We start from the raw sequence: 21,913 nt of genomic DNA on the forward strand, positions 1-21,913 counted from the left end.
GATACGAATAGTGTCAGTGTCAGTGCAGGCGGAAGACAGTCACTCTGATTTTACCGGTTACCATAACACCGTTCACTCGTTTTGAACATCAAGAAAACTAAAATTTAAAAAAATGCGTTCTTTGTAGTTCGACAATCGTCGCAAGCGTGATCGTGTAATGTAGCACATAGAGTCCTAATAGGTAATAATAATTCTAATGATTCAAAACAATTATGTCAATAAGCTAAGGTGCTACGACGCCTGCGACCAAGCTATTTCATTTTAATAAGCCCTTCAACGACAACGTAAAAAGAGCGACCTATATTATTATAAGATTTATAAGTTCAAAGGATCGACGGTAGGTAAAGTGTAGGTATAAACGCCTAAAGGCCCCCCCTTTAGGCGTTTATACCTACACTTTATACGAATGGGGGTAACGAACGTATTTTGTTTTCAGTTGAGACACACACTACGTCAGTCTTTTGTTTTCAATTGAGTAGCTAATGTTTATAAAATATTAGCTATAGTGTCTTGTCGTCCATACCCAAGCATGACCAGTAATTTAAATCAGTCTTTTCTACAATTATTGTGTTCGAAGCCAGATAATAACCGTGTGCGATCTACCAGAACATCAAGAATTTTACATTATACATCAACATAAAGCATCGACATATCTATGGATGCCTATAGCAACATTTTTTATCAGCAATTAATGATAAACAAATGACGTACAAATTTTATAATCGCGGTCACACTTGCGTATGTGTTAACCCCCCGCGACACGAGGATGGAATCCCTTAGCGGCACCAAAAAAGGGGGGTTCAACAGTGAGTTCAGTAGTTAAAAAAACTGTAACTACTTATACATTTTCCTTGTAACATAAACCAGTCTATCCAATTGCTGTGCTCAGGACTCTTTCGAGAGTCCATAAAATGTGACGGAGGTCACATTTTATAAATAGAAATACTACATACATACATAGGTACTTTGAGACTAAGGAATATTTTTAGGGAATAGTTGTCCTTCTATCCAATAAATTTTCCACTACATAATTAGATTTACTTATCTAGTTGAACTTACGCAATCCATTATGGCAAACCCAAGGTCTCATTGTTCGTTATCATAATTCATTAATTCATTATTCATGAATAATTAGGAATTAGGTAAAGGTGGAAAATGTTATAGCTGGAAAACTAGTAAGCAAGTTAAATATAAAAGTAACATGTATCGAACTAATCTTTATTTACATTGACCTTTGTTTAGCAATAAATGTTATCGATCTATAAACAAGTAACATGACGTGATAACGGAATCGTCGACATCAAAGTGCAGAATATAATAAAAGTCTCAAAAATATAACGTAATTTATATAATAAATGCTTTTAGACTTTAATATGAAAATATAAAATATAACCACAAAATAGTGTGATAAAAAAGGCCTAACCAATAATATCTTTATTATGACTTATTTCAAATAATATGTAACTGTAAGACAAAAATAAATGAGTTGATCACATTGTATTGCAATTCAAGCAATAGCTGCTTTTGATAAAATTAAAGTGTGTAGCGACTATTAATAAATGTTTCGTATTTATACTCTAATGCTATATTGCTTTTTAAATTAATGAGTGCTTGGTCAATCCTTGCAGACATCCAGAGCTTCCTGCTTCTCCTCAGACAGCTCCTTGCCAGTGTTGTCCAACATTTGACGCGCGAAGTCTGAGATAGTAAGACCCTGAACGATCTTCCATTTGCCATTGGCAGTTGTGACGGGGAAGGAGAATACAACGTCGCGGGGGGTTCCGTATGATCCATCGGAAACAACGCCCATGCTCACCCAGCGGTCACCACTTCCCAGGAACCAATCCCTCATGTGATCAGAGGCGGCTTTAGCGGCGGACAGAGCTGACGACATTTTTCTTGCGGCAATGACGGCGGCACCACGCTTTTGCACTGTGTTGACGAATGCGGACTTCAAGTAAGCATCGTCATTGATAGCCGCAGGTACTGACTTCTCAGCACCACCAACATTCACGACGGCATTTGACGCGTCTGGGAACTGAGTGGAAGAGTGGTTGCCCCAAATGATGACATTCTTTACGTTTTGCACTGGTACACCGATTTTAGCTGCCAACTGAGACTGGGCACGGTTCTGGTCAAGACGGGTCATAGCTGTGAAGTTTTCTTTAGGGATGGAAGGAGCATACTTAGAGCAGATAAGAGCATTGGTGTTAGCTGGGTTACCAACAACAAGGACTTTCACATCCTTGCGTGCAACTTTGTCAAGGGCTTGACCTTGCTCTTTGAAAATGCGAACATTGGCAGCTAGGAGATCTTTCCTCTCCATACCCTCTTTCCTGGGCATAGCTCCTACTAAAAATGCAGCAACAACATCTTTAAATGCTTCTTCAGGCTTGGCAGTAGGTAGCACTCCGGCAAGCAGAGGCAGAGCGCAGTCAGCCAGTTCCATGACTACACCTTCAAGGACTCCCATCATGGGGGCAATATCAAGAAGGTGGAGGTATACAGGCTGATTGGGACCGAAGACTGCTCCTGATGCAATCTGGTACAGCAGGGAGTAGGCAATCTGGCCTGCAGCCCCAGTGACAACAACTCTGATTGGTTCAGCCTGAAATAGAGATTTTAATATAAATCTAGAAGCCATTCTACTTCTAGCAAATTTTCTTTGTAGAGTGACCATTCAGCTTCCATAAAACCAATAAAATTTGTACATGATTGTAACTTGATAAAGATTATATTGGACTCTGATCTGTGGCTGATTAGCTGACGAAAATTGTTACATAGATTTTTGTTAGTTGATATACCCTCATCGTACTGTACTATTATAGTACCCTCCACTATATACATGGTTCTTAGAGCTAGTAAGCCAAGCCAGTAATAATATTATGTAATAAGTACAAAACAAGATTACTGGAAAGTCTGTTGCCATGGTTAGAAGTTATCTCAACAAAATTAGACTTTTATGTTATTTCAGACAAACTAGATAAGTAAATAATAATTATAAAGCTTGAAAAAACTTCCTATCGACTAGCAATAGCTACAAAAATGGCATATTTCGAAAATGCATCACGAAACGAGTGAACTTCAGAAAACTATATCTTTTTTTGTATCGTAATATCTAGAGGTCGTGGATATAATGCAGTTTCAGTACTGTGTAATAACTTTGAATTACTTAATATTCTTTGATATTGATATTAACATGATAGGTTTATCTCACTAGAATAATAAGCGAATTATTGATAAAGAATTATAGAGCCACCTCTGAGTGAAGGTCAGATCAAAGTCAAAGGAAATATACAATTTAAGACCTCACCATATTTGTTATTTGTTTTTTTCACTGCTTATTTATATTTATTACAAGTAAAGGCAATTTTTTGCCTTTTAAACGTCAACTGGCTGAACTTTCTCTAAGAAATCTACAGAGCCGCTGCGCCGAATCCCGCGCTACGCTACGTGAATTTGCGAAGTATTTGCGACTTTGCGTCGTGTTAACTTGCCAAGCCGGAATAGTTGACAGATTTGACAAATCAGCTGACAGCCGGCACAAAACCTTGAAATCAATGCGTACCTATTTTTGTAAACTTAAGTTAAAAATAATTACGTTAAAAACTTATAATATATTAAATTACTGGAACATACAATAAACATGACTTCAAATTCTAACGAAAACTTAAAACAAAAGTAACTTAAAACAAACCCCAGAAATAAATTTTCTGGGTCGGAATTTTAACGCTTTAAAAAACAATCTTTCAGTTTTGCCTATACTTATTGTAAATGCTTGTATTGTTTTTTGTTGAATGACGACAATATTAAATTAAATTAATATAAGAACTAAAATTTCTCAATTTGACTTTTTTACTACGGCCCCTGAGTGTTGCAAAACCAAAAAACAAACCATAGAACGAAGTGACATAACTTGACATAACCTCAAAGTTCTTTTAGAGGTAGTTCTTGGTGGTTTCATACAATTTTGATTGAAGTTTAAAGATTTTCCTGACATTATAGAGCAGGGCCAATTCAATTATTAATGTTTTAAAAATAAAGTTCAACATAATGTCGTCACTTCTACGATCCACAAAGTTTGTGCGATACTTCACTGGTGCGGCTAGAACGCTTATACTAAACTCGGCTAAGACCGCTGAAGCCAGTTCTCTCATTAACCCCAAAGCTCTCAGTGCCGCTAATAAGTAAGTAAATAAAAATATATTAATAAAATAAAATGTATTTTAGTCGCTATTTAAGTCAGGTGGATGGTCCTATTTTTTCTGAGTAGTGTCCATTGAAATTTGTACCTATGTGTATGAAAACTTATAACTGTTACAGTTTTTGTAAACAGAAAACATTTATTTCGCTATAGCCAAGGAGAAATCCAAAATCCAAACTGCCTTTTAAAGATTCAACTGATAAGAGAAAAATGCTTAGTTTATTCTAAGCTTGCAAGTCTACAAGTAATCAACTAAATTTTCATTACAACTTTAACTGGAATAATACTAAGCCTTCATTTATTTGTAATTCTGTTTTCAGTGTTTTATTGAGAGACTATGCTACAAAGAAAAAGGAGAGCTTGGAACCATTGTTACAAAAACTAGATTCAGAAGTGCGGAGATTTGGGAGGATCACAAAGAAAGACATTGATGAAGTGTTTGATGAAATCAGATCTAGAAATGACATCACAAGCTCACAGTCACTACTGGTCATCAGGTGTTGTGGTAAGATTTTAAATAAAACAGGAATATTTCATTTTTAAGTAGCAAGATACATTGAACACATTATGCAGTAAGAAATAGTGGACAATTCTGTTTTAGTAATTATTTAAGAACTGTCAATCTGAATTTTAACCTAATGCCAAATTTTATTAAAATGATTGACACATTTAACTGACTCAGCAAGCTTCATACTGATAACAAATAAGACAAAAATGAAGTATATCATTAACATCTTAGCAAGATATAATGTCTCTATGCCACCCATGTACTGTCTCCTGTACTATTATCTGCTCTCACAGTACCATTCTTTTTGCATGCATGTGTTTTGTTATTCAATTGCATGCATATTGTGACTAGATATAGATATCTATATATGTAATACTATTGTGATCTTCAGATATTTTATCTTTCAAGTTAGATCTCATCAGTTAAGGAGTTTAGGAGTCATTGTGTGTAATTTAAGTATGTTAAGATTATGCAATGTTAAAGGTCAGCAGAAAGGACAGCATTTATCTTTCATAAAAGAAAATAAGTAAAGATGCAATAAATTACCATTTCCTCATTCATTAGGTGAACTGGTACCAGAAGAACTACCGGAACAAAGAACATTGCTTGTCCAGAAGATATGGAGTGTCCTCACAGAGAGAGGCATACCCATGGACATATCCCACTACAATGCCTTGTTGAGGGTGTACATTGAGAATGAGCACCCATTCTCACCTGCCAAGTTCCTTGAAGAACTGGAGAGGAAGGGATTGCAGCCCAACAGGTGAAAAGATATTTGATTGTTATTTTTTTAATCCCCTCGTTGGGGTTTTTGTCACATATTTGTCTTAATTCCGCATTGTTATACAGAATTACCTATTTTCGTAACCATAATTCTTATTTGAAAATTGACACATACAATCAGGGGTTTCCCCATTACTAGTGTACTACTATGACTATCTTGTAAAAATAATAGGTTGACAACATGGGGATCTCAAATTTTTCATGTTATACATTAGACAATCAACTTAAATACAATCTTTTTAATATAGGGTAACATACCAAAGACTGATGTGGCGATACTGCCAAGAGGGTGACGTTGAAGGCGCCACGAAAGTATTAGAAAGAATGCGGGAACTGAGCATGCCTGTTTCCGAGCCTGTACTAAACGCGTTAGTTATGGGCCACGCTTTTCACGGTGACACTGAAGGAGCCAAAGCAGTGTTGGAAACAATGGCAGGAGCAGGCCTGGAGCCTACCAACCGTACATACACGCTGCTAGCATGTGGATATGGAAAGAAAGGAGATATTGCTGGGGTGCAGGCCACCATCAAAACAGCAAACGATAAGGAAACCTTTATGACTGACAAGGTAAGGTGTTTTATTATGTGTATTCTATCTGAGCTTCTGCTGTTTAGATGGATATTGGTTGAAATGAAGAATTCAAAAGATATCAAACTTAGAGAAACCAAATACTGTTTTTATGTTTTAATCTCGCTATTCCACTCCATTGCAGTACAATACTGAGTATACAATTATTTGCTTTAGGATATTCTGGAGATTATTGAGCACCTTGCTGTCAGCGGCCATGGCGACAAAGTGGATGAGCTGATCCCACACCTGCAGAAAGGTATAGGTTATAACCAGGATGTGTGCAATCTCATCTTGAGACTGCTTAACAAAGGACAAGAGGAAACTGCAAAGAAAATCATGAAGACCATGCCCAAGTCCACTAATGTTGAAGATACTTTATTCAAGGGAGCATTCTTTGTTAAACAGTTGTTAAGGATTAATAAATCAGCTGATGATATCATCAAAACCTGCAGGGAATTGATTAGCGAGGGACTGGTACCTAATGCCTTCTTCATCGCTACTGAAGGTGCACTTCAACATGGTCATACTGAACTGGCCCTAAAATTATTCCAAGAATTAAAGAAAGAAGGCCTAGAAATCAGACCACATTACTATTGGCCTTTGCTAGCGCAGAAAGGAAAGGAGAATGATGAAGAGGGTCTTCTGCAGATCCTTAGAAATATGGTCGGCAATGGCATATCTGCCACTGGAGAAGCTCTGAGAGATTATGTAATTCCTTACTTGATTAAAAAAGACACGCCACAAAATGTGATACTCAAACTGCAGATTGCTAATGTTCCCGTTATACATTGTGCAAGGAATATAATGGTGGAACTGTTGGATTCAGGAAACATCAAGAGCGCGGCAGAAATTGCTCTGCAATATCGTCCAAGAGGCAACTACGGCTTGGTGGCTAGACCACTTATCAATGCTTTGAACAAAACTAAGGATGTTAACTCTTTCGTGTCGATACTCCATGTTATTTGTAGCAAGCCGCCAGCCTTAGCGCAGGCTGAAGATGACGCGACCACTGATGACATCGTTAGTGACGAGACCAATGCTATCCAAGAAATCAGCCGCATCTTACTGTCATCTATCAAAAGCTTGGGCAAACCAGACTTAGTGGAAAGCCTACTCCAAGGTATTTACTCAAAAGGCTTAAGAATAACGACAGAGACTGCCGAATCTATTCAACAATTCCTTGGAGAAAACATGACGACTAATCATTCAGAGTTGCTATCCAAATTGACGACAACTGACATGGAGATGGTTCCATTAGAAAATTCCCGCAGGACGAATGGAGTTCGTACCACCGCTCAGATTGAAGGTCTGTACAAAAACTTGAAGGCTAAAGGTAGCGCTAACTTAACTCGCATTCAGAAACAATTGCTTGTAGCATATATAAAAGACAACAATGTTAGCAAAGTTAACAGTTTCTTAGAAGAATTAAAGGCGACCAACTTCGAACTGACTACAGCTACATTAGCACAGCTATTTGAGTGCTATTGTGAAAATGGTGAAATACAGCGAGCTGAAGACTGTAAGAAGCAACTTTCAGAGAAGAATCCCGATTTCGAACTGAACAAATACAAACTTGTAGTGATGGCTTATGCTTTAGTAAAAGCCAACAGGTTTGACGAAGCCATTCAATATCTAAAACAAAACAAACAGGCTGATGAAACCCCTGGCTTCATGGTTAACTCTAAATGCTGGCAAATGCTGAACATGTTAGCAGAACAGAAAAATGATGCACAGGTATGAAAATACATTTAACTCGTAACAATATACTAAACCTTCACCCCACCCTCAGTATTCTAAACGACGATTTATATACTTTACGCATTAAAACTTTTTATATTAAAAAATAAATCAAGCTATTATTAATTTCTTTGATTTTAACCTAATTAAATACTTTTTCTCTCAGGTAAAGGAAATGACGAACACTCTAATAGCAAACAACTATATTCAAGCTTCAAATGTGATACTGGGACCTTCAATTAAAGTTCATATACTGAAAGATGACATAGAGAGTGCTCTTAAGGAATTTGAGTACTCTTGCAAACAGTACAGGAGTACTCCTTGGAAAGGCGAGCTTATGAAGGCTTTAATCATGAAAGAGGATGCCACTAAACTACAGTGGTTGGCTGATCTTAGTACACAAGTAAGTAATATTGGCGGGACCATTATTCATTATTAGAGGACGCAACGGTTTAATCACGCGTATTCATCGGGTATTTACACATTTGACCAATCACTTTTAATTTGCCAACCTCTGGTTTTTATATCACTTTCAATATCTTTTTGTATCACCAAAACTACTTCAAGAACAGCCAAAGAAAAGTTTCTACATGATTACACGTTTTACCCTGCTATGATTATTGTTTTTTTAATGATTGGTAATATCTGTTCCCAAAACTAAGTACTTCAAAAAACTGCTAAGAAGTTTAACCTAACCTTACGAAATTCTTTATAAATAAGTTATTTATCTCTATGACTCATATACTAAAAGTAGAAAACTTAATACTAATGTGTTCACAGGTGCACGGTGAAGTGAATATTCTACACGATCTAGTGTTGGCGTTTGTAGAGTGTGGACGCTTGCGCCAGGCTCGGCGTATCCTCGAGACTCCCGGACTACAAACCCGTCACCGCCGCTTAGATGACGCCTGCCAGAGATATGTTGAGGTATACAAGGATACCATATCTATCTAGCTGTTCATAACCGGATGCTTCTGCCTCATCTTCATCATCAAAAAAATTCAAGTGCTGTTCACCTGTCGGAGTCGCGATTTCCATCTTTCTCTATCCTTTGCCATCTCTTTCACTTACTTAGGTATATGTGCTTTTTTTTAACCTACCTCTTAATCTTCAAGCCTCTAGTAAGAAATGAGTTATAGCGAATAAGGTGGCATACCATGTTTCCTCTCCTTTTCTGGATATTATTAATTATTCGTCTGGTTTCAATAACCTTAGGCAGTTCAGTCAACCATATTTTTTCCTTACGCCGCCAGCACCGCTGATTCAAAATTCTAATTTGCCAAGACACGTGTCTGCTTGATGATATTTCTCCTCATCGCTTATTTAATTATATAGGCTCAGATTGAAAACTTTTCCAGTGGTTAATAAAGACCTAGAGTAACTATTTTTTAATCATTTGCAGGAAGGTAAATCCGAGTACCTAGAGGGTTTACTAGAAGCTACAAAGGAATTGTCTCATATTGACCGATCCAACATCTTCTACCATTTACTGCAAACATACTGCAAGGCTGACGAAACTGACAAAGCTCTTGGTTTATGGACCCTTTTACAAGAGGAGGGAGAAGTGCCCAGTGAGCAATTCCTGCAACACCTCGGCAAGCATTTGAAATCTAAGAACAGAGAAGTACCCTTCATTATCCCAGAAGAAAAAAACGTGAAGCCAGGCAAACAAGCCGACATTGTAGAAAAGATAGTTGACCGAAAAGTTCCTACGAAACCTACCAAGAACGACATTTCGGAAAAAATTGAGAATATGGTTAAAGATGGACTTTTGTCACAAGCAATGGATGTGGCCATCAAGTCCATTGAGCATGGAGTAATACCCAAAACAGCAGTGGTCAAGTTTTTACTGAAGGCCTTAGCTGAAGAGGGTAATGTAGAAAAGATTCAACAACTGGGTAATTACATAAACGAATCGATAAAACGTCGCGTAACCTACGATGACAAGTTGACTTTAGCAGTATTCACACGAGGTGCTGGTAATCATCATATTGACAGCTTACTGGAGTCGGTACAGGCAGCAAAAACGGAAGAAGATTTGGACAATGCCCTGAGGAAGTTCCCAAGAAGTAGCGCTCTGGAAGCTGCCATTCAGGATAACGAACTTGTCGCCAAATGTAAGTAAACATTTTTCAAGCCATACAAAAAGCAGTAGACCAAAGACACTAAAAACTTTCTTATACTACAGTGTCCATCATATATTTATTATGCCTGATCCCAGCACCTTGATTGTCTTACACTGATGCATCGTTTTCAATGAAGTACTTTTTTGTTATAGGTAACACAATCGTCGATATAGCAGGTGCACAAGGAAAATTCTTGCCAGCAAATCTCTTATGGATGGAGCTTATTCTTTCGGGAAAACATAAAGAGGCTGAAGCACTTTGGAACAAATGGCTACACAAGTCACCTGTTGTCGTATTCAGGAGATTACTCCAAGAAAGTCACTCACGAAAACAGCCAGAAATAATTGAAAATCTAATCAATGTTCTAAAAACAAACAAAACAATAACGCATGCATCTATAGGCAATGCTTACTCGCGCCTCATCAATTTCTATCTTTTGGAAAACAAACGCCAGGAAGCCGAAGATGCTTTGTCCACAGCTTTTAAATCGGGCCTGAACACAGAGCACTTAAACAAAACCACTTTGACGAGACTTAAAGCTTTAGTTGAAGAAAGTGGTGGTGTGTTCAAGTACTCCATCTAATTCTAATTAGTAATAAGTCGCTTTGTTTATTGCATTTCAATATCGGCATCCAAACATTGTTACAAGTATCTTACGTGTAGTATATTGTACAATATCCATTTATTTGTTGTTAGTAACTCATTGTTATGAAATACATTATTTTCAAATTATGTTTTATTACTACTAAGCCTGACATGTCTTGTTCAATATCAGGGATGTTCATTTACCAAAAATATAATTGTCAACTGATTATTGATTTGCTTTTGTAGTAGTAAATTTAGTTATTAATAAATTATTAGTTAATAAGTACTTTTTTATTTCTATTTCTACTGATATTCCGTAATAATATTCAACAAGCCCTACTACTGTAAAATTCCGAATGAATACCAACCTAAATGAAAAACTGGCGTTCAGATGTCTCATCTAAACTACAAAATAGATAATGACCGCAGATAATGTGCTACTCAAACTTGAATAGTGTCTGAAAAACCTTCCTATGTAACATCTATGGTAGTACCCTAACTTCAACTACACTTCGCCCCATCCTTTTTTGTTATAAACTAGTCCGAGTCACTTTATTTATCTTGTAGCATTATAATTACTATGTATATACCTGTGTGTGCTAGCATAGCGTTAATACAGGGTAGGGGGTGTACACTCATTTACGTAATAAAGCATGACACTTCGACTAAGTTTAGAAAAACTCAATAGTGCAGCTTTAATAAGTAAAAAAGAAAAATTTCGGCACAAACATTAGCTTATTATTAAAATAATAACAGTCATTTGCTTTTTTAACAATTTTCAGGAAAGTCTTTCGCCCTCTATTATTTATTTACAAACGCAGCCGTTGTTCGAAAGACTACATCTGTTTTTTTTTTAATCTATGGTCAAAGTTTTTGTGATTTTTAGCGGGAAATTAAGAAATCGAGCGGACATCTTTTGAATCTTTTCAAAAATTCATTCTCTTCTCTTTTACATCGCAGTTCGCGCCTTTGACTTGTTGCATGAAGATAAAGTCGTACATTTAAGTCATCTTGAGAATTTTTCCCAATTTATTGTTGTAAAAATGTTTTACCCTGTGGAATCGTTAAAAAGAGGGGGCCGTTTTTATCTATGTTGGGTAGCGGATTCGTGGCCTCTACGTTTTGCCCATATTACACATCGACAGCTTTGGTCTCAGGATATTCGAAGAATATGGTAAAACTAATTAATAATAATCATCATAATGTAACTTAAACTGTTCTTAACTTTTGATATCTTAATTTTTGGGATTTTTATTTTTATAGTGAGGATTTATTAGAGGTTGTAAGGAATGAGTCCGGGCGTCCCGCCAAAAGATTTTCTCTGCGCCTGAGCTCTCAGTTACTTCGAGGCGTTGCCAGACTTCACTACGCTAAAGCTTCGAATTTGTTAGGTAAGAGTAATTATACTTAGATAAATAATAATATGTACTTAAATCGTGTTTCAAAACGACTTTGCTTTATTGCTTTTTTTTCAGAGGAGCTATGCATGATCAACGCTACTGTAATAAAACAAACAAACAAGAAGTAAGTAGGTACCTACTATATAAAAACTAGTTAATGTAGGTTCCAAAAAATTTTTTAAGTACATAAAGCGTAGGTATATTGTTTTATAAACACTAAGTAAGTCTTGTGTGTTAGTATAAAATGGTAGCCATACCAGAAGTATCAATAAATTCAGTAAAATATACTTAAATTATTGCTTATTTTTTAAAAAACTTCCTTAATAGTTTTGTCATATACCTTAAGTACATGACAATATTTGATTGACTTACAAATTCATATTTTCTAGATGGCATATCCACAAGGTTGATGTGCAAAGAGTAAGGCAGCCACAGGTACAAAGGCTTGAAATTCAAGAGACAATCCAAGAACTGCCTGAAGAACAGAGGCTTGAAGAATTGATACAGGTTTTTCTTTATAAAATAATATGAATTATTAAACTATTCATTTCATTATGGAATGTACCTATCAAATAAAATTAGAATATTGAATGTTTATTTCATATAATAATAATGTCCATTTCTTTGGACATATATTTTCTGTTCTATACTTAAATAAAGTACTTGTATATGAATGTAACTGTTTTAAGTACCTAACTAGATTTGCAAATTTGTTGAAATAAAATACATAATTTGGTTGCAGAGAAGTGGTAATGTTGTCTCAAACATAGAAGATATTACACTAAAAGAAGCCACTATTACAGATGTTTTATTGCCAGCAAATGTAAGTAAAATGGAAAAAGGTGTCGTTTTTAAAGCATAGGTATATGCATTGTATAGTTTATAATTTTATATTATATAATTTTGATTAGACAAAACACCTTTCACTTACACTTAATAAGAAATTAGATTCAACATCTGTTGTTAAGTAGGTACCTTACCTTGTCTTAAGTAGAGTTGATCTTATTTCTTTTAAATATAAACCAGACATACTTTGGAAAAAACTTCTGTCCATTAAAATATACACCCTTCTTTTTGAAAACCGGTTACCTATAATAAAGAACAATAAAAAAATAGGCCCACCCTAAAAAATTACTTCATAAATGCTTCTTGCATGCAAATGTTTAGTTTCAAACGGAAATTTAAAACAACTATAGGATGGTTTCGGCGAAGAACACCCTGAGCATGCTCTACATTTGCTGCAAGACCGCACGCTGGAGATGATGTTAGTGCAGCCGGAACTGTCCAGCGTCCACAGCGGGCTCGGCCTCGCACTCGACCTCACCTCCTTCGACAAGTCGGAGAGGTCGCGGCTAGGACATGAACTACAGATGGAACGCATTGAAGAGCATGACGTCACGTTGTTCAGAAAATGTATTGTTTTATTGTTTTTTACTATGTTCTAATTGTCTCCTCGCACATTACAGTCGTTTACATAGACTATTGATAATATTATTCCATGTGTGCGGCAGTAGAGTAGGTATACAAACCATCATCCCTTCCCCCTCTTTCACCTTTTTATATGGATCTGCCAACAGTGCCAACTGAAGTTTACCTAATAATTCATACCTACCTACCTACATATAGCTTTTTACCTTATAAAGTTGACGTAGCTTAATATGCTTCTGTTATCATGTGTAGATATTTATTTCATTCAGTCCATTATTACGGAATTCATAGTTATTTATGTCTGTAGTTTAAATTCCTTACTTTTGTATCAAAAGCAATATTTGTCAGTTTTAATTTTAACCAAGTTCAAGTTAAGAAGGAAAAAGATAAGTTGACTTTAAGATTGCGTGTTTATGCCTTGTTATAACATTTAATTTTGATATATTATTTTAGCTACCGGAGCAGAACTAGTTGCGGAATTTGAAAAAGGTAAGCAAAATGTTATATCCTGGGGCTTAGGAGTACTTACGACTACATTTCAAAAGCAGTGCATAGGTACTGCTTGAAGATCTGGTAAATCCATTGACTTCATTTTACGTCTTGACATAACTTAGTACTTTCATTGAGTTGATTAATTAATTATGAGTATTATGGCTCCATCTAATTTTGACAATCATCAGTTCTATAGATAGTATTCATTATTGATGGGATACGCGCCACATGAAGTTACTCAAACCGTACCTTTACCCATTTGACCTTCACCGCACCATCGTAATTATCGTAAACTTCACATCCTCATCCTTACCATCAATCCATAAATAATTTCCTTGACTCTACTAATATAGTGTTCCCACAGACATTCCTGAAATACCCGATATCCCGCCTCCTGAATTGCCCGTCCCTCAACCAGAGAAGTTAGTATTTATCTTTATAATAACTACGTAGTATATTTCAATATTTAAGATGTAGGCAAAGCCTAATAAACAAGAAGGGGGTGTTTTCTACGTCATAATCGAAATTAAAATCAATCCATTTAAGTTGGGCTACAATGTAGCACTTTTTGAAAGTCAAAGAATCACATTCCATAGGCAGCAACCGTAAAGCAGGCTCTTTTCCTTAATGCTCTAACTGCGAAGCTGAATACTTTCAATAAACCCACAAGACGTTGTGACTATTTTACAATACAGGCATGAATCATGATATCAAGAAAACGCTGAAAAATATTGTTTAAGAATAGGAATATGTACATTTAAATCTCTTATCATATATAATGTAGAGCATTAGAGGAGTCTGTCCCGGAGCCCACCACTAATGTTGCTGTTGCGGAGATGACGAAGCCACAGGAGCCAGAAGTTGACATCGAGCTGGAGGTAGGTATTTCACTTTCGGTGTACAACAAATATGGTAACTAAGTAGGTATAGGGACCCAATACCATTCCAATATTATGACTTACCATTATCCCCACGCCTTATAACCACTGTGGGTGATGTTCTTCATGCTAGTCATATTTGCATGAGGCGTATGTCACAGCGAATATTTTGCTTAAATATTTTTAAAACAAGGGGCAAAATATATTATTCTGGGAATTCTCATGTTACCTATACTTACCTACCTATTTTACCTACTCTCACTTTTCCCTAACCCTGTAATTTTTTATTTCTACTTTTTATAAGCCTTTATCTGTAAGTATTTTTTTTGGCAGAACATGTATTTTTTCCAATAATTATGTTAGTGTATCCTTTGGTAAATTGGTGCTAATTACATAAATATTCCGGAATAGGAACTAGAAGAAGTTGCACCCCAAGTAAAAAGGCGGAAGTTCGGCAACAAATTAATAATTGACAAGAAGATTAAGATAAGCACAAACCATTTCCGGGCTAGGATAGAAAATCCATTGGTGGATTTACGATGCGAGGTATTTTTATTTAACTTATTCCAAATGTGCTATTTATTAGTTTGGCTTTTTAGTTTTTCCTCATAGGTTCTGCTTTTACAAAGGCGCGTTTATTTATATAGTAATAAAGGTGATAACAGTATTTCATCTTGTATTCTTGCTGTCAAAAAAACCTTTAGCTTAACCTTCACATAAAACAACGCCGACATTAAGGCTGTATGTTCTGATTAAAGACTACCCTCATTTGTCAAACAGGACAGCTTGGACGACATCATTTGTATCCGAGTGCCACCCGAGTCATATTTCCGACGACCATGCCACGGAGGAGCAAGGATTGCGAGTAACTTGGGTTTCGACATCACGCGAATGTTCCGCAGAAATCTCGGCGTTGTTAGTGGACAAACTCGAGTTGATAGAGAAATGGAGGTAAGTATTTAGCATTAGGCATATTTTCTTAAAGGTTGGCCAAGGATAATTTAACCAATGTCCACTACATAAGTTTTCAGTTAAATCCAAAGCGTAAGCACCGTTTGATACCTATTCTTAATGATACTTATCCTTCCCACTGTTGGGCAAAGCTACTCTTCCCGTATTTGGAAGGTTCGAGCATTGACCACCTTGCTATCTTACTGCGGGCTGGCGATGCTAAAATAAGTATTAAATTCTATTCAGTAGCCTAGAATTATCCTGCAACATTTCTGTTGCTAATCATTTGATAACTTTGGCTTTTACTTCATTATTTTTGTAGTTACCACGAGAAGCAGCTGCGCATAAATCCACTCGAACATTTACGAGATCGATGCTTGAAAGGATAGAAGAAGAACAAGAGGTGCCTGTGGTACAAGAGCAGCTCGAAATTCAGTTAGAGCAACCTAGAGTGTCGGAAGCTAATGTCACAACAGACTTGCAAAATATGTTTCAACCGGAGCGAGTGAGCGCTGAAAATGAAGAGATGAACATTGCAGATATGCTTACTCAGAAAGTGGAAACTCTGTCGCAATCACGCAAGCGGACAGCGGAACAAGAAACAATTGGAAGTGTGAGTTATCTAAACTTGATCAATATTTGGGCAATGTATGTTTTTCTTTATCCTACTAATGTATGGTGGATGTTTGTTGCTCTTTCACGCAAAAGCTACTACTAATTTGGGCGATAGTTTACAGCCTGGATATTTTTGTCCCGATTTTATGTCCGTTTCGATTTGTAGAAATAGCTAGTGCTTGATAAGTCTTAATAACTTTCTTCGCTTACTCTAATCATTGATACATATATACATATCTACGTACCTCTTAGATTTGTGTTTGACTATCTGTGTAATAAAACCTATGTATTTTTGTTTACAGCCAAAGAGACAGCGTTCAGTTGGTTATGTGTCATTCCGTGAGAGTCAGCTGGCTAAAGAAATGCCGCATTTCACCATAGGTACATATTATAATCATTCAGCTACAAGCATTTTTTAGCTTTTATGACACTTATCTTGTATTTACAGATGCAGATGCGGACAAGGAAAATATACCAGACAACATAATGCCACCACAACCCCAAGACGCAGAGATTATGCTGTCTTCAAAACTACAAGAGGCTGGACTTGCAGACATCATTCCTCCACCGAATATTACAGAAGTACCACTCATCCAAACGCAGCGGCCAACGATATCGACGTCACATAGAAAGTCCCAAACGACGGGCAGTGAGAGTTCCGAAACACCTTTAGGAAGTCTGGACAGAACCAAAGTATCGCTTGGCGACTCGGAACAAACCACTGATTCCAAAAGGTTCATACGGTATGGATATATTTTTTATTTCGTAAGTTTGTATTAAAAAAAACCTTACTCATTGTTTTTAATCGATGATAACTAAAATATGTTGGAATCTTAATTCATGTTCTTACTTTTTTCTAAAGAGATCAATGGGGCACCGAAGGAACTATGATTAAGATTCTGAAACACATCAAAGCTAGACTGCAGCCAGTTACAGTAAGGAGTCTCATCACTAAAGGCCCTGTCATATCGGGATACAAGTGTATAATAGCAGCGCGATGCTTCACGTCAATACTTAGTAAGTTCTATTCATTTTGGTATTTATTGACTAGACTCTAGATGAAGTAACTTTTTTTTATGAAATTCCCGATTTTCAGAGCTGAAGAAACATGGCTTTATCAATATTACTAAAGACCCAGAAACACTGGAAATAATAGACATCAGTTTGGGACCGCAGTTGAACTCCAGTGAATGATATAGAATGCATTTTTTATTATATCATAAGCAATGTTCTTTGGTTTAAATAAATACATACATAAATAAGGAAAGGTGTTTTAAATTAAAAATCAAATGATATGAACAATTTTATTTACGATCTGTATATAATGATATGATTTCTGTACACTTTACATAATAAGTCATCAACTAGATTCAAGCTAACTAGATAGATTTATGAGTATCTTAATAATAGGTAGGTAATGGCTTAATAATTTACAAATTCTAATAGTATATCGAATGCTGTACAATTAACAGTCGATGTAAATAGCTAATCTTGACATTTATACTTATAATTACATAAAATATAGCCATTTACATTATTGAATTGGTATATTATTAGTATTTAATCTTCAAGACTTAACATATCATAGTATTTTTACACATTAATCTTAAAACTGAGAAGGAAATAACTAAATAACGGTCATTCATATGGAGGTTTCCTATCTCGGTAAAGCATTTCTAATTGTTATTTATACAAAATCAGTCTCCTACTATTTGTTAAAACCGCCGTATGAAATGTACACTAGTAAAATGAACTAACATCATAATCTTAACTCAAAGGCAGTCACGCGTTGTCTCATTAGGACGTACACCACTGGACGATTGGAATATGTTTAACAATATTATGTATAGAACCGCAACACACGTTAACTAAGCACTATATTTTATTGATTCTGATTTCATCGAATACATCAGAAACAACTTCAAGCACACTTCAGTGTTTCACAGCCTTGCTAACAGTCGTTCCAAGCTCTCACTCAATTTTATTTTATTTTAAATAATTACAGTCTGTCCTCAAAGGTTTAGGAATGACAATACTTAAAGATAATGTAGCTACCATTAATTGTAAACTTTCTCATTTTATGTAATACTTTCAAGACATGGAACAAATAAGACTAATACATTTTTTTATAAAATTAACCCATCATGAATAAAAATGAGTAAATAGATTTAAATTATGATTGAAATGAAACATTTACTAATTCGACTTAATTAGAGAAAGCCGAAGAAGGATATAAATTATATAGGTATTAATAGTAGGTAGAATAAAATTAATTCTAATTTCATATCATGCACAACACTTAGATACTAGACTCAAAACGGGTTTTATAGAATAAAAAATGTCTCATTCACTCATCGAGGCCATGTAATACAAACAAAGGATTTCAAAAATGGTAGTTAACATTAAAAACGGTGACATATCACAGATCACTCGAGACATTCTATAGTATTCTTGGAAAAGTGGAATGATGCTTAATAAAGAAATGACAACCACACGGAATAACGGACCGAGAGCGAGCGGTCGCGGGCCCGCGCCCTCACGTACTCACGGCGCCAGCGAGTCGCTGTCGTACTCCCGGGGCTCGGCGTCGTCGTCCGAGGCCGCGGCCGCGCCGTACTGCATGCTCTCAAAGTACTGCTGTGGCTTACCATTCCACAGCGAGTCGTCTGCGAGGTCGCGGGAGCTCCGCGACGCCTGCGACGCTAGCGAGCGCAGCTTGGCGTCGACGGAGTCCGCGTTCTCGTACAGGATGGAGCGCGACAGTTCGAGCGCGAGATTGTGCGGCGGCAGCAGCGGGGCCAGCGGGGCCAGCGGGGCTAGCGGGGCCAGCGGGGCCAGGCCGGCCAGGCGGCTCGCTCGCGCCACGTACTCGGCCGCCAGCGCCGCCACGCGCCAGCGAGCCTCATCGTCGTTGCTCTGTCGGAAGGCCCAACCCTGGTTACGCACACTACACCGGACGCTCGTTAAACGTCGCGGTGCCTCCCCCGGCGGCGAGCTGACCTTTAATGAGTGTCCGAGTTCGCGAAGTGCCCGCGATTCTCCGCTAGTGATCCTCGAACGAGCAAACTTACGACAGTGCTTATAGGCCGGCAATCTTGGATGTTTTTTTTTTTATATCGGATCATTTTCAAAACATGTTAAGATGTTAATAAGTCGAATATGTTAATTGGCCAAGTTTCGGTACGTGTGAGGATAACTAGGGACAACTCTTCATGTATTAGAAGAGGGATTAATACTGTATTTTTCGTGTAAATATATCTACTACTACAGCTCAATCGTGTCATTTCAACATAAACTACCAATTTGTATTTGTTTAAGAATAAACACCTGTGCATATTTTGGATACCTACTCTATTAGTTACCAAACCGATTACCAGTGTAAAGGTCACGTGAGAGCGGTATTCGTTTAGTGATTAGCCAATTATTTTGTGCCATTATGCCACTATGTCAATTCAAACAACAAATAAAAATACAAAAAGAAACAATATAAATAAAATAACACAAAACTAACATACAATGTGTCGTATAGTGTGTAGTTGCAAAAGTAATGATACAATTCATAAAAATGTATATTTATCTTGCACTTACCATATACCAGTCTTCATTAGTGTCCGGAAGTAATCACAAAAAATGTTAAGATGTGCACTGACTTATTAACACTCGAAAATGTTTATGTTTAAGATGGTATTAAGTTATAAATAATTATAGTATGATTTGTTGGTATGTTTAATCCCACGCCATTTAAAGATGACGTACGAGGAACTGCGAGTTTAGAAAAAGTTAATCTCGCTGGTTCGAAGTACGACAACTTTTACAAAAAATGTGTCTATTAATATTAACATGAGTATGTGGGCTAGTGATGTAAAAATCAATCCGATAAAATATTCATTGAACTTTTCAATGTTGTCTTTAACCTTAATGTTCTTATTTATTGCGGAAAGATGTTCATATCACCGAAACCGTCTCTATAGTTAGTGACGAGGACACACAATCGTTAGCACATGCTCGCCTACACTACGGACCGACTCGCTCTAACATAAACTAAATCAAACCAGAAACGGGGCGAGCCCCGGCGTCAAAATAACGAAGCGAAACGAAACGACGGGGAAACAAAACTTACGATCGACATAATGGCATGCGAAACGCGGCCCGTCACGAGATACTAAGAGGACGCGGGTCCGGCGCGCGGGCACTGCACGCTGGTTATGAGCCGGAATCTTTAGAAAAGAACCACGCGTTCCAGAAGGGGCGCTGGCGCACCTTGGGGTCGGGCGTGGCGGGCGAGCGGCGCAGCGCCGGCTTGGGCTCCTTGCGCGCGCCGCCCGAGCGCGCCGAGCCCGCCGAGCGCGCCGAGTGCGCCGACGCGGGCCGCGCGGGCGCCGCCGGCCGCGCCGTGTGCAGCGGGATGCGCGACGGCCGGCGCCGCGGCGTGTCGCCCAGCCCCGACTCCGGCATGTGCAGCGGCTCCATGTCGCGCATGCTGCTGTGCGACGCGTCCCGCGCCGGGCTGCGCCGCCGGCCCTCCAGCTGGCGTACCAGAGCGCGCGCACCCTCCAGCTCGATGCTTTTCTCCTCTAGCTGTTGACGTAATACGACCTTGGTTAGTAAAATATAGCCGAATGTACACTATTGATACCCGATTTGACATAAGCTCATTCAAAAGATAAAGATAGGTTTTATAGATAAAAAAAAAATTTGAATTCGCTATGACCCAATGTAGTAAATGCACTTACTCTAAATTTGAGGTCTTCATTAAGATCTCGCGCGCGCTCCAGTCTCTCTATAAGTAGCGTGCGCTGTGCGGCGGCGCGTCTCAGGTGGTCGCTCAATACCTGTAATTGTGATCAGCCTTCATTAGTATTAAGGGATATAAATATTATGTAACACAAACCATTTAGTATTTTTAAAACAATTATGTGAACAAATATTGCTGTGAAATCATTTGTCTCTAAACAAATAATTTTCGTCAAATTATTTAACTCGTGACTTAAGGATTAAAATCAGTGTATGGAGCTTAAATGCGTTTATGAGTAAGTATACATAGATCAAGCATATCATTTTAAAGACTTTGATAAGGAATACGATTTGTTAGTAAAGTACCATGTTACAAGCCGGATTGTTGGTTAGTGTTAAGAAGCAACTCAGAAATTATGTCGCCGGGGTGTAAGGAAAAACCCATCCCGTAGACATAATTCCAGTGTTGCCTCCAACGGCATGTAGAATCACCAACGGTGCCCCTTGCAGCTAGAAACAGCAGTTAGGTATTATACAAACAACATACGCAGATAAGAGCTATTATGGTTAATTACTTAATACATGTAATTATAAATATAAAGATGATATCAGTAATGAGTTAAGATTATTTACAGAAAGTTAAGAGTTATAACTTACAGTATCACCTGATTGAAACGCAACATTTAGTATTTTTAAACTGTTTTATCTGTTAGTTACCTCGGTATATTATTATAATTAATAGATATACTTAGTAATTTCATGTGGTTGGTAACTGTGGTAAATATAGCGAAAAAGGCATCATAAGATATGCTATTATTAATATAAGATTTAGTATATAAATATACTTATTCTAATAGTTATATCTATGATCTTAGTTAGTGGTAGTTGTTAAGTTTGTTGCC

The 21,913-nt window shown here is 37.2% G+C and overlaps 4 protein-coding genes across 4 annotated transcripts in view; 2 read left to right on the plus strand and 2 right to left on the minus strand.

The window, feature by feature from the left end:
• Nucleotides 1-1,197: 1,197 nt before the first annotated feature.
• LOC113497832 (malate dehydrogenase, cytoplasmic) lies at nucleotides 1,198-3,500 on the minus strand. The gene is made up of 2 exons (XM_026877595.1): nucleotides 3,313-3,500; nucleotides 1,198-2,607 (listed from the first exon to the last, which is right to left on the minus strand). The coding sequence occupies exons 1-2, from the start codon at nucleotides 3,314-3,316 to the stop codon at nucleotides 1,616-1,618; spliced, it is 996 nt and encodes a 331-aa protein (XP_026733396.1). The 5' UTR covers nucleotides 3,317-3,500; the 3' UTR covers nucleotides 1,198-1,615.
• A 397-nt stretch (nucleotides 3,501-3,897) lies between these two features.
• Nucleotides 3,898-10,723, plus strand: LOC113497831 (leucine-rich PPR motif-containing protein, mitochondrial). The gene is made up of 9 exons (XM_026877594.1): nucleotides 3,898-4,187; nucleotides 4,525-4,709; nucleotides 5,277-5,475; nucleotides 5,744-6,062; nucleotides 6,240-7,799; nucleotides 7,969-8,205; nucleotides 8,583-8,729; nucleotides 9,205-9,919; nucleotides 10,081-10,723. The coding sequence occupies exons 1-9, from the start codon at nucleotides 4,054-4,056 to the stop codon at nucleotides 10,509-10,511; spliced, it is 3,927 nt and encodes a 1,308-aa protein (XP_026733395.1). The 5' UTR covers nucleotides 3,898-4,053; the 3' UTR covers nucleotides 10,512-10,723.
• Nucleotides 10,724-11,507: 784 nt separating this feature from the next.
• Nucleotides 11,508-17,539, plus strand: LOC113497372. Its single transcript, XM_026876910.1, has 16 exons — nucleotides 11,508-11,687; nucleotides 11,777-11,904; nucleotides 11,989-12,037; nucleotides 12,303-12,420; nucleotides 12,656-12,736; nucleotides 13,110-13,326; nucleotides 13,795-13,830; nucleotides 14,198-14,255; nucleotides 14,618-14,711; nucleotides 15,123-15,257; nucleotides 15,492-15,662; nucleotides 15,985-16,275; nucleotides 16,580-16,658; nucleotides 16,726-17,020; nucleotides 17,140-17,294; nucleotides 17,374-17,539. Exons 1-16 carry the CDS (start codon nucleotides 11,557-11,559, stop codon nucleotides 17,469-17,471), a joined length of 2,136 nt encoding a protein of 711 aa, XP_026732711.1. The 5' UTR covers nucleotides 11,508-11,556; the 3' UTR covers nucleotides 17,472-17,539.
• Nucleotides 17,540-20,480: 2,941 nt separating this feature from the next.
• The window catches only part of LOC113497401, a 64,981-nt gene continuing 63,548 nt past the window's right edge, over nucleotides 20,481-21,913 (minus strand). Inside the window, exons 5-6 of the mRNA XM_026876945.1 lie at nucleotides 21,011-21,109; nucleotides 20,481-20,855 (exon numbers count right to left, since the gene is read on the minus strand). Of these exons, the coding sequence (XP_026732746.1) occupies nucleotides 20,481-20,855; nucleotides 21,011-21,109 (474 nt within the window). The remainder of the gene's footprint in view (nucleotides 20,856-21,010; nucleotides 21,110-21,913) is intronic.

This window comes from Trichoplusia ni, chromosome 9 (assembly GCF_003590095.1).
Source record: "Trichoplusia ni isolate ovarian cell line Hi5 chromosome 9, tn1, whole genome shotgun sequence".
Taxonomy (NCBI): Eukaryota; Metazoa; Arthropoda; class Insecta; order Lepidoptera; family Noctuidae; genus Trichoplusia; species Trichoplusia ni.

What these genes read in the sequence shown, in the direction of transcription:
- LOC113497831 (XM_026877594.1), top strand. Translation starts at nt 4,054, where the DNA reads ATGTCGTCACTTCTACGATCCACAAAGTTTGTGCGATACTTCACTGGT. An exon ending in CCTGCCAGAGATATGTTGAG is followed by an intron (nt 8,730 to 9,204) that starts GTATACAAGGAT and finishes AATCATTTGCAG; the next exon opens with GAAGGTAAATCCGAGTACCT. An exon ending in TAACGAACTTGTCGCCAAAT is followed by an intron (nt 9,920 to 10,080) that starts GTAAGTAAACAT and finishes TTTTTGTTATAG; the next exon opens with GTAACACAATCGTCGATATA.
- LOC113497372 (XM_026876910.1), top strand. Translation starts at nt 11,557, where the DNA reads ATGTTTTACCCTGTGGAATCGTTAAAAAGAGGGGGCCGTTTTTATCTA. An exon ending in TAAAGCTTCGAATTTGTTAG is followed by an intron (nt 11,905 to 11,988) that starts GTAAGAGTAATT and finishes CTTTTTTTTCAG; the next exon opens with AGGAGCTATGCATGATCAAC. An exon ending in GATTCCAAAAGGTTCATACG is followed by an intron (nt 17,021 to 17,139) that starts GTATGGATATAT and finishes TTTTTTCTAAAG; the next exon opens with AGATCAATGGGGCACCGAAG.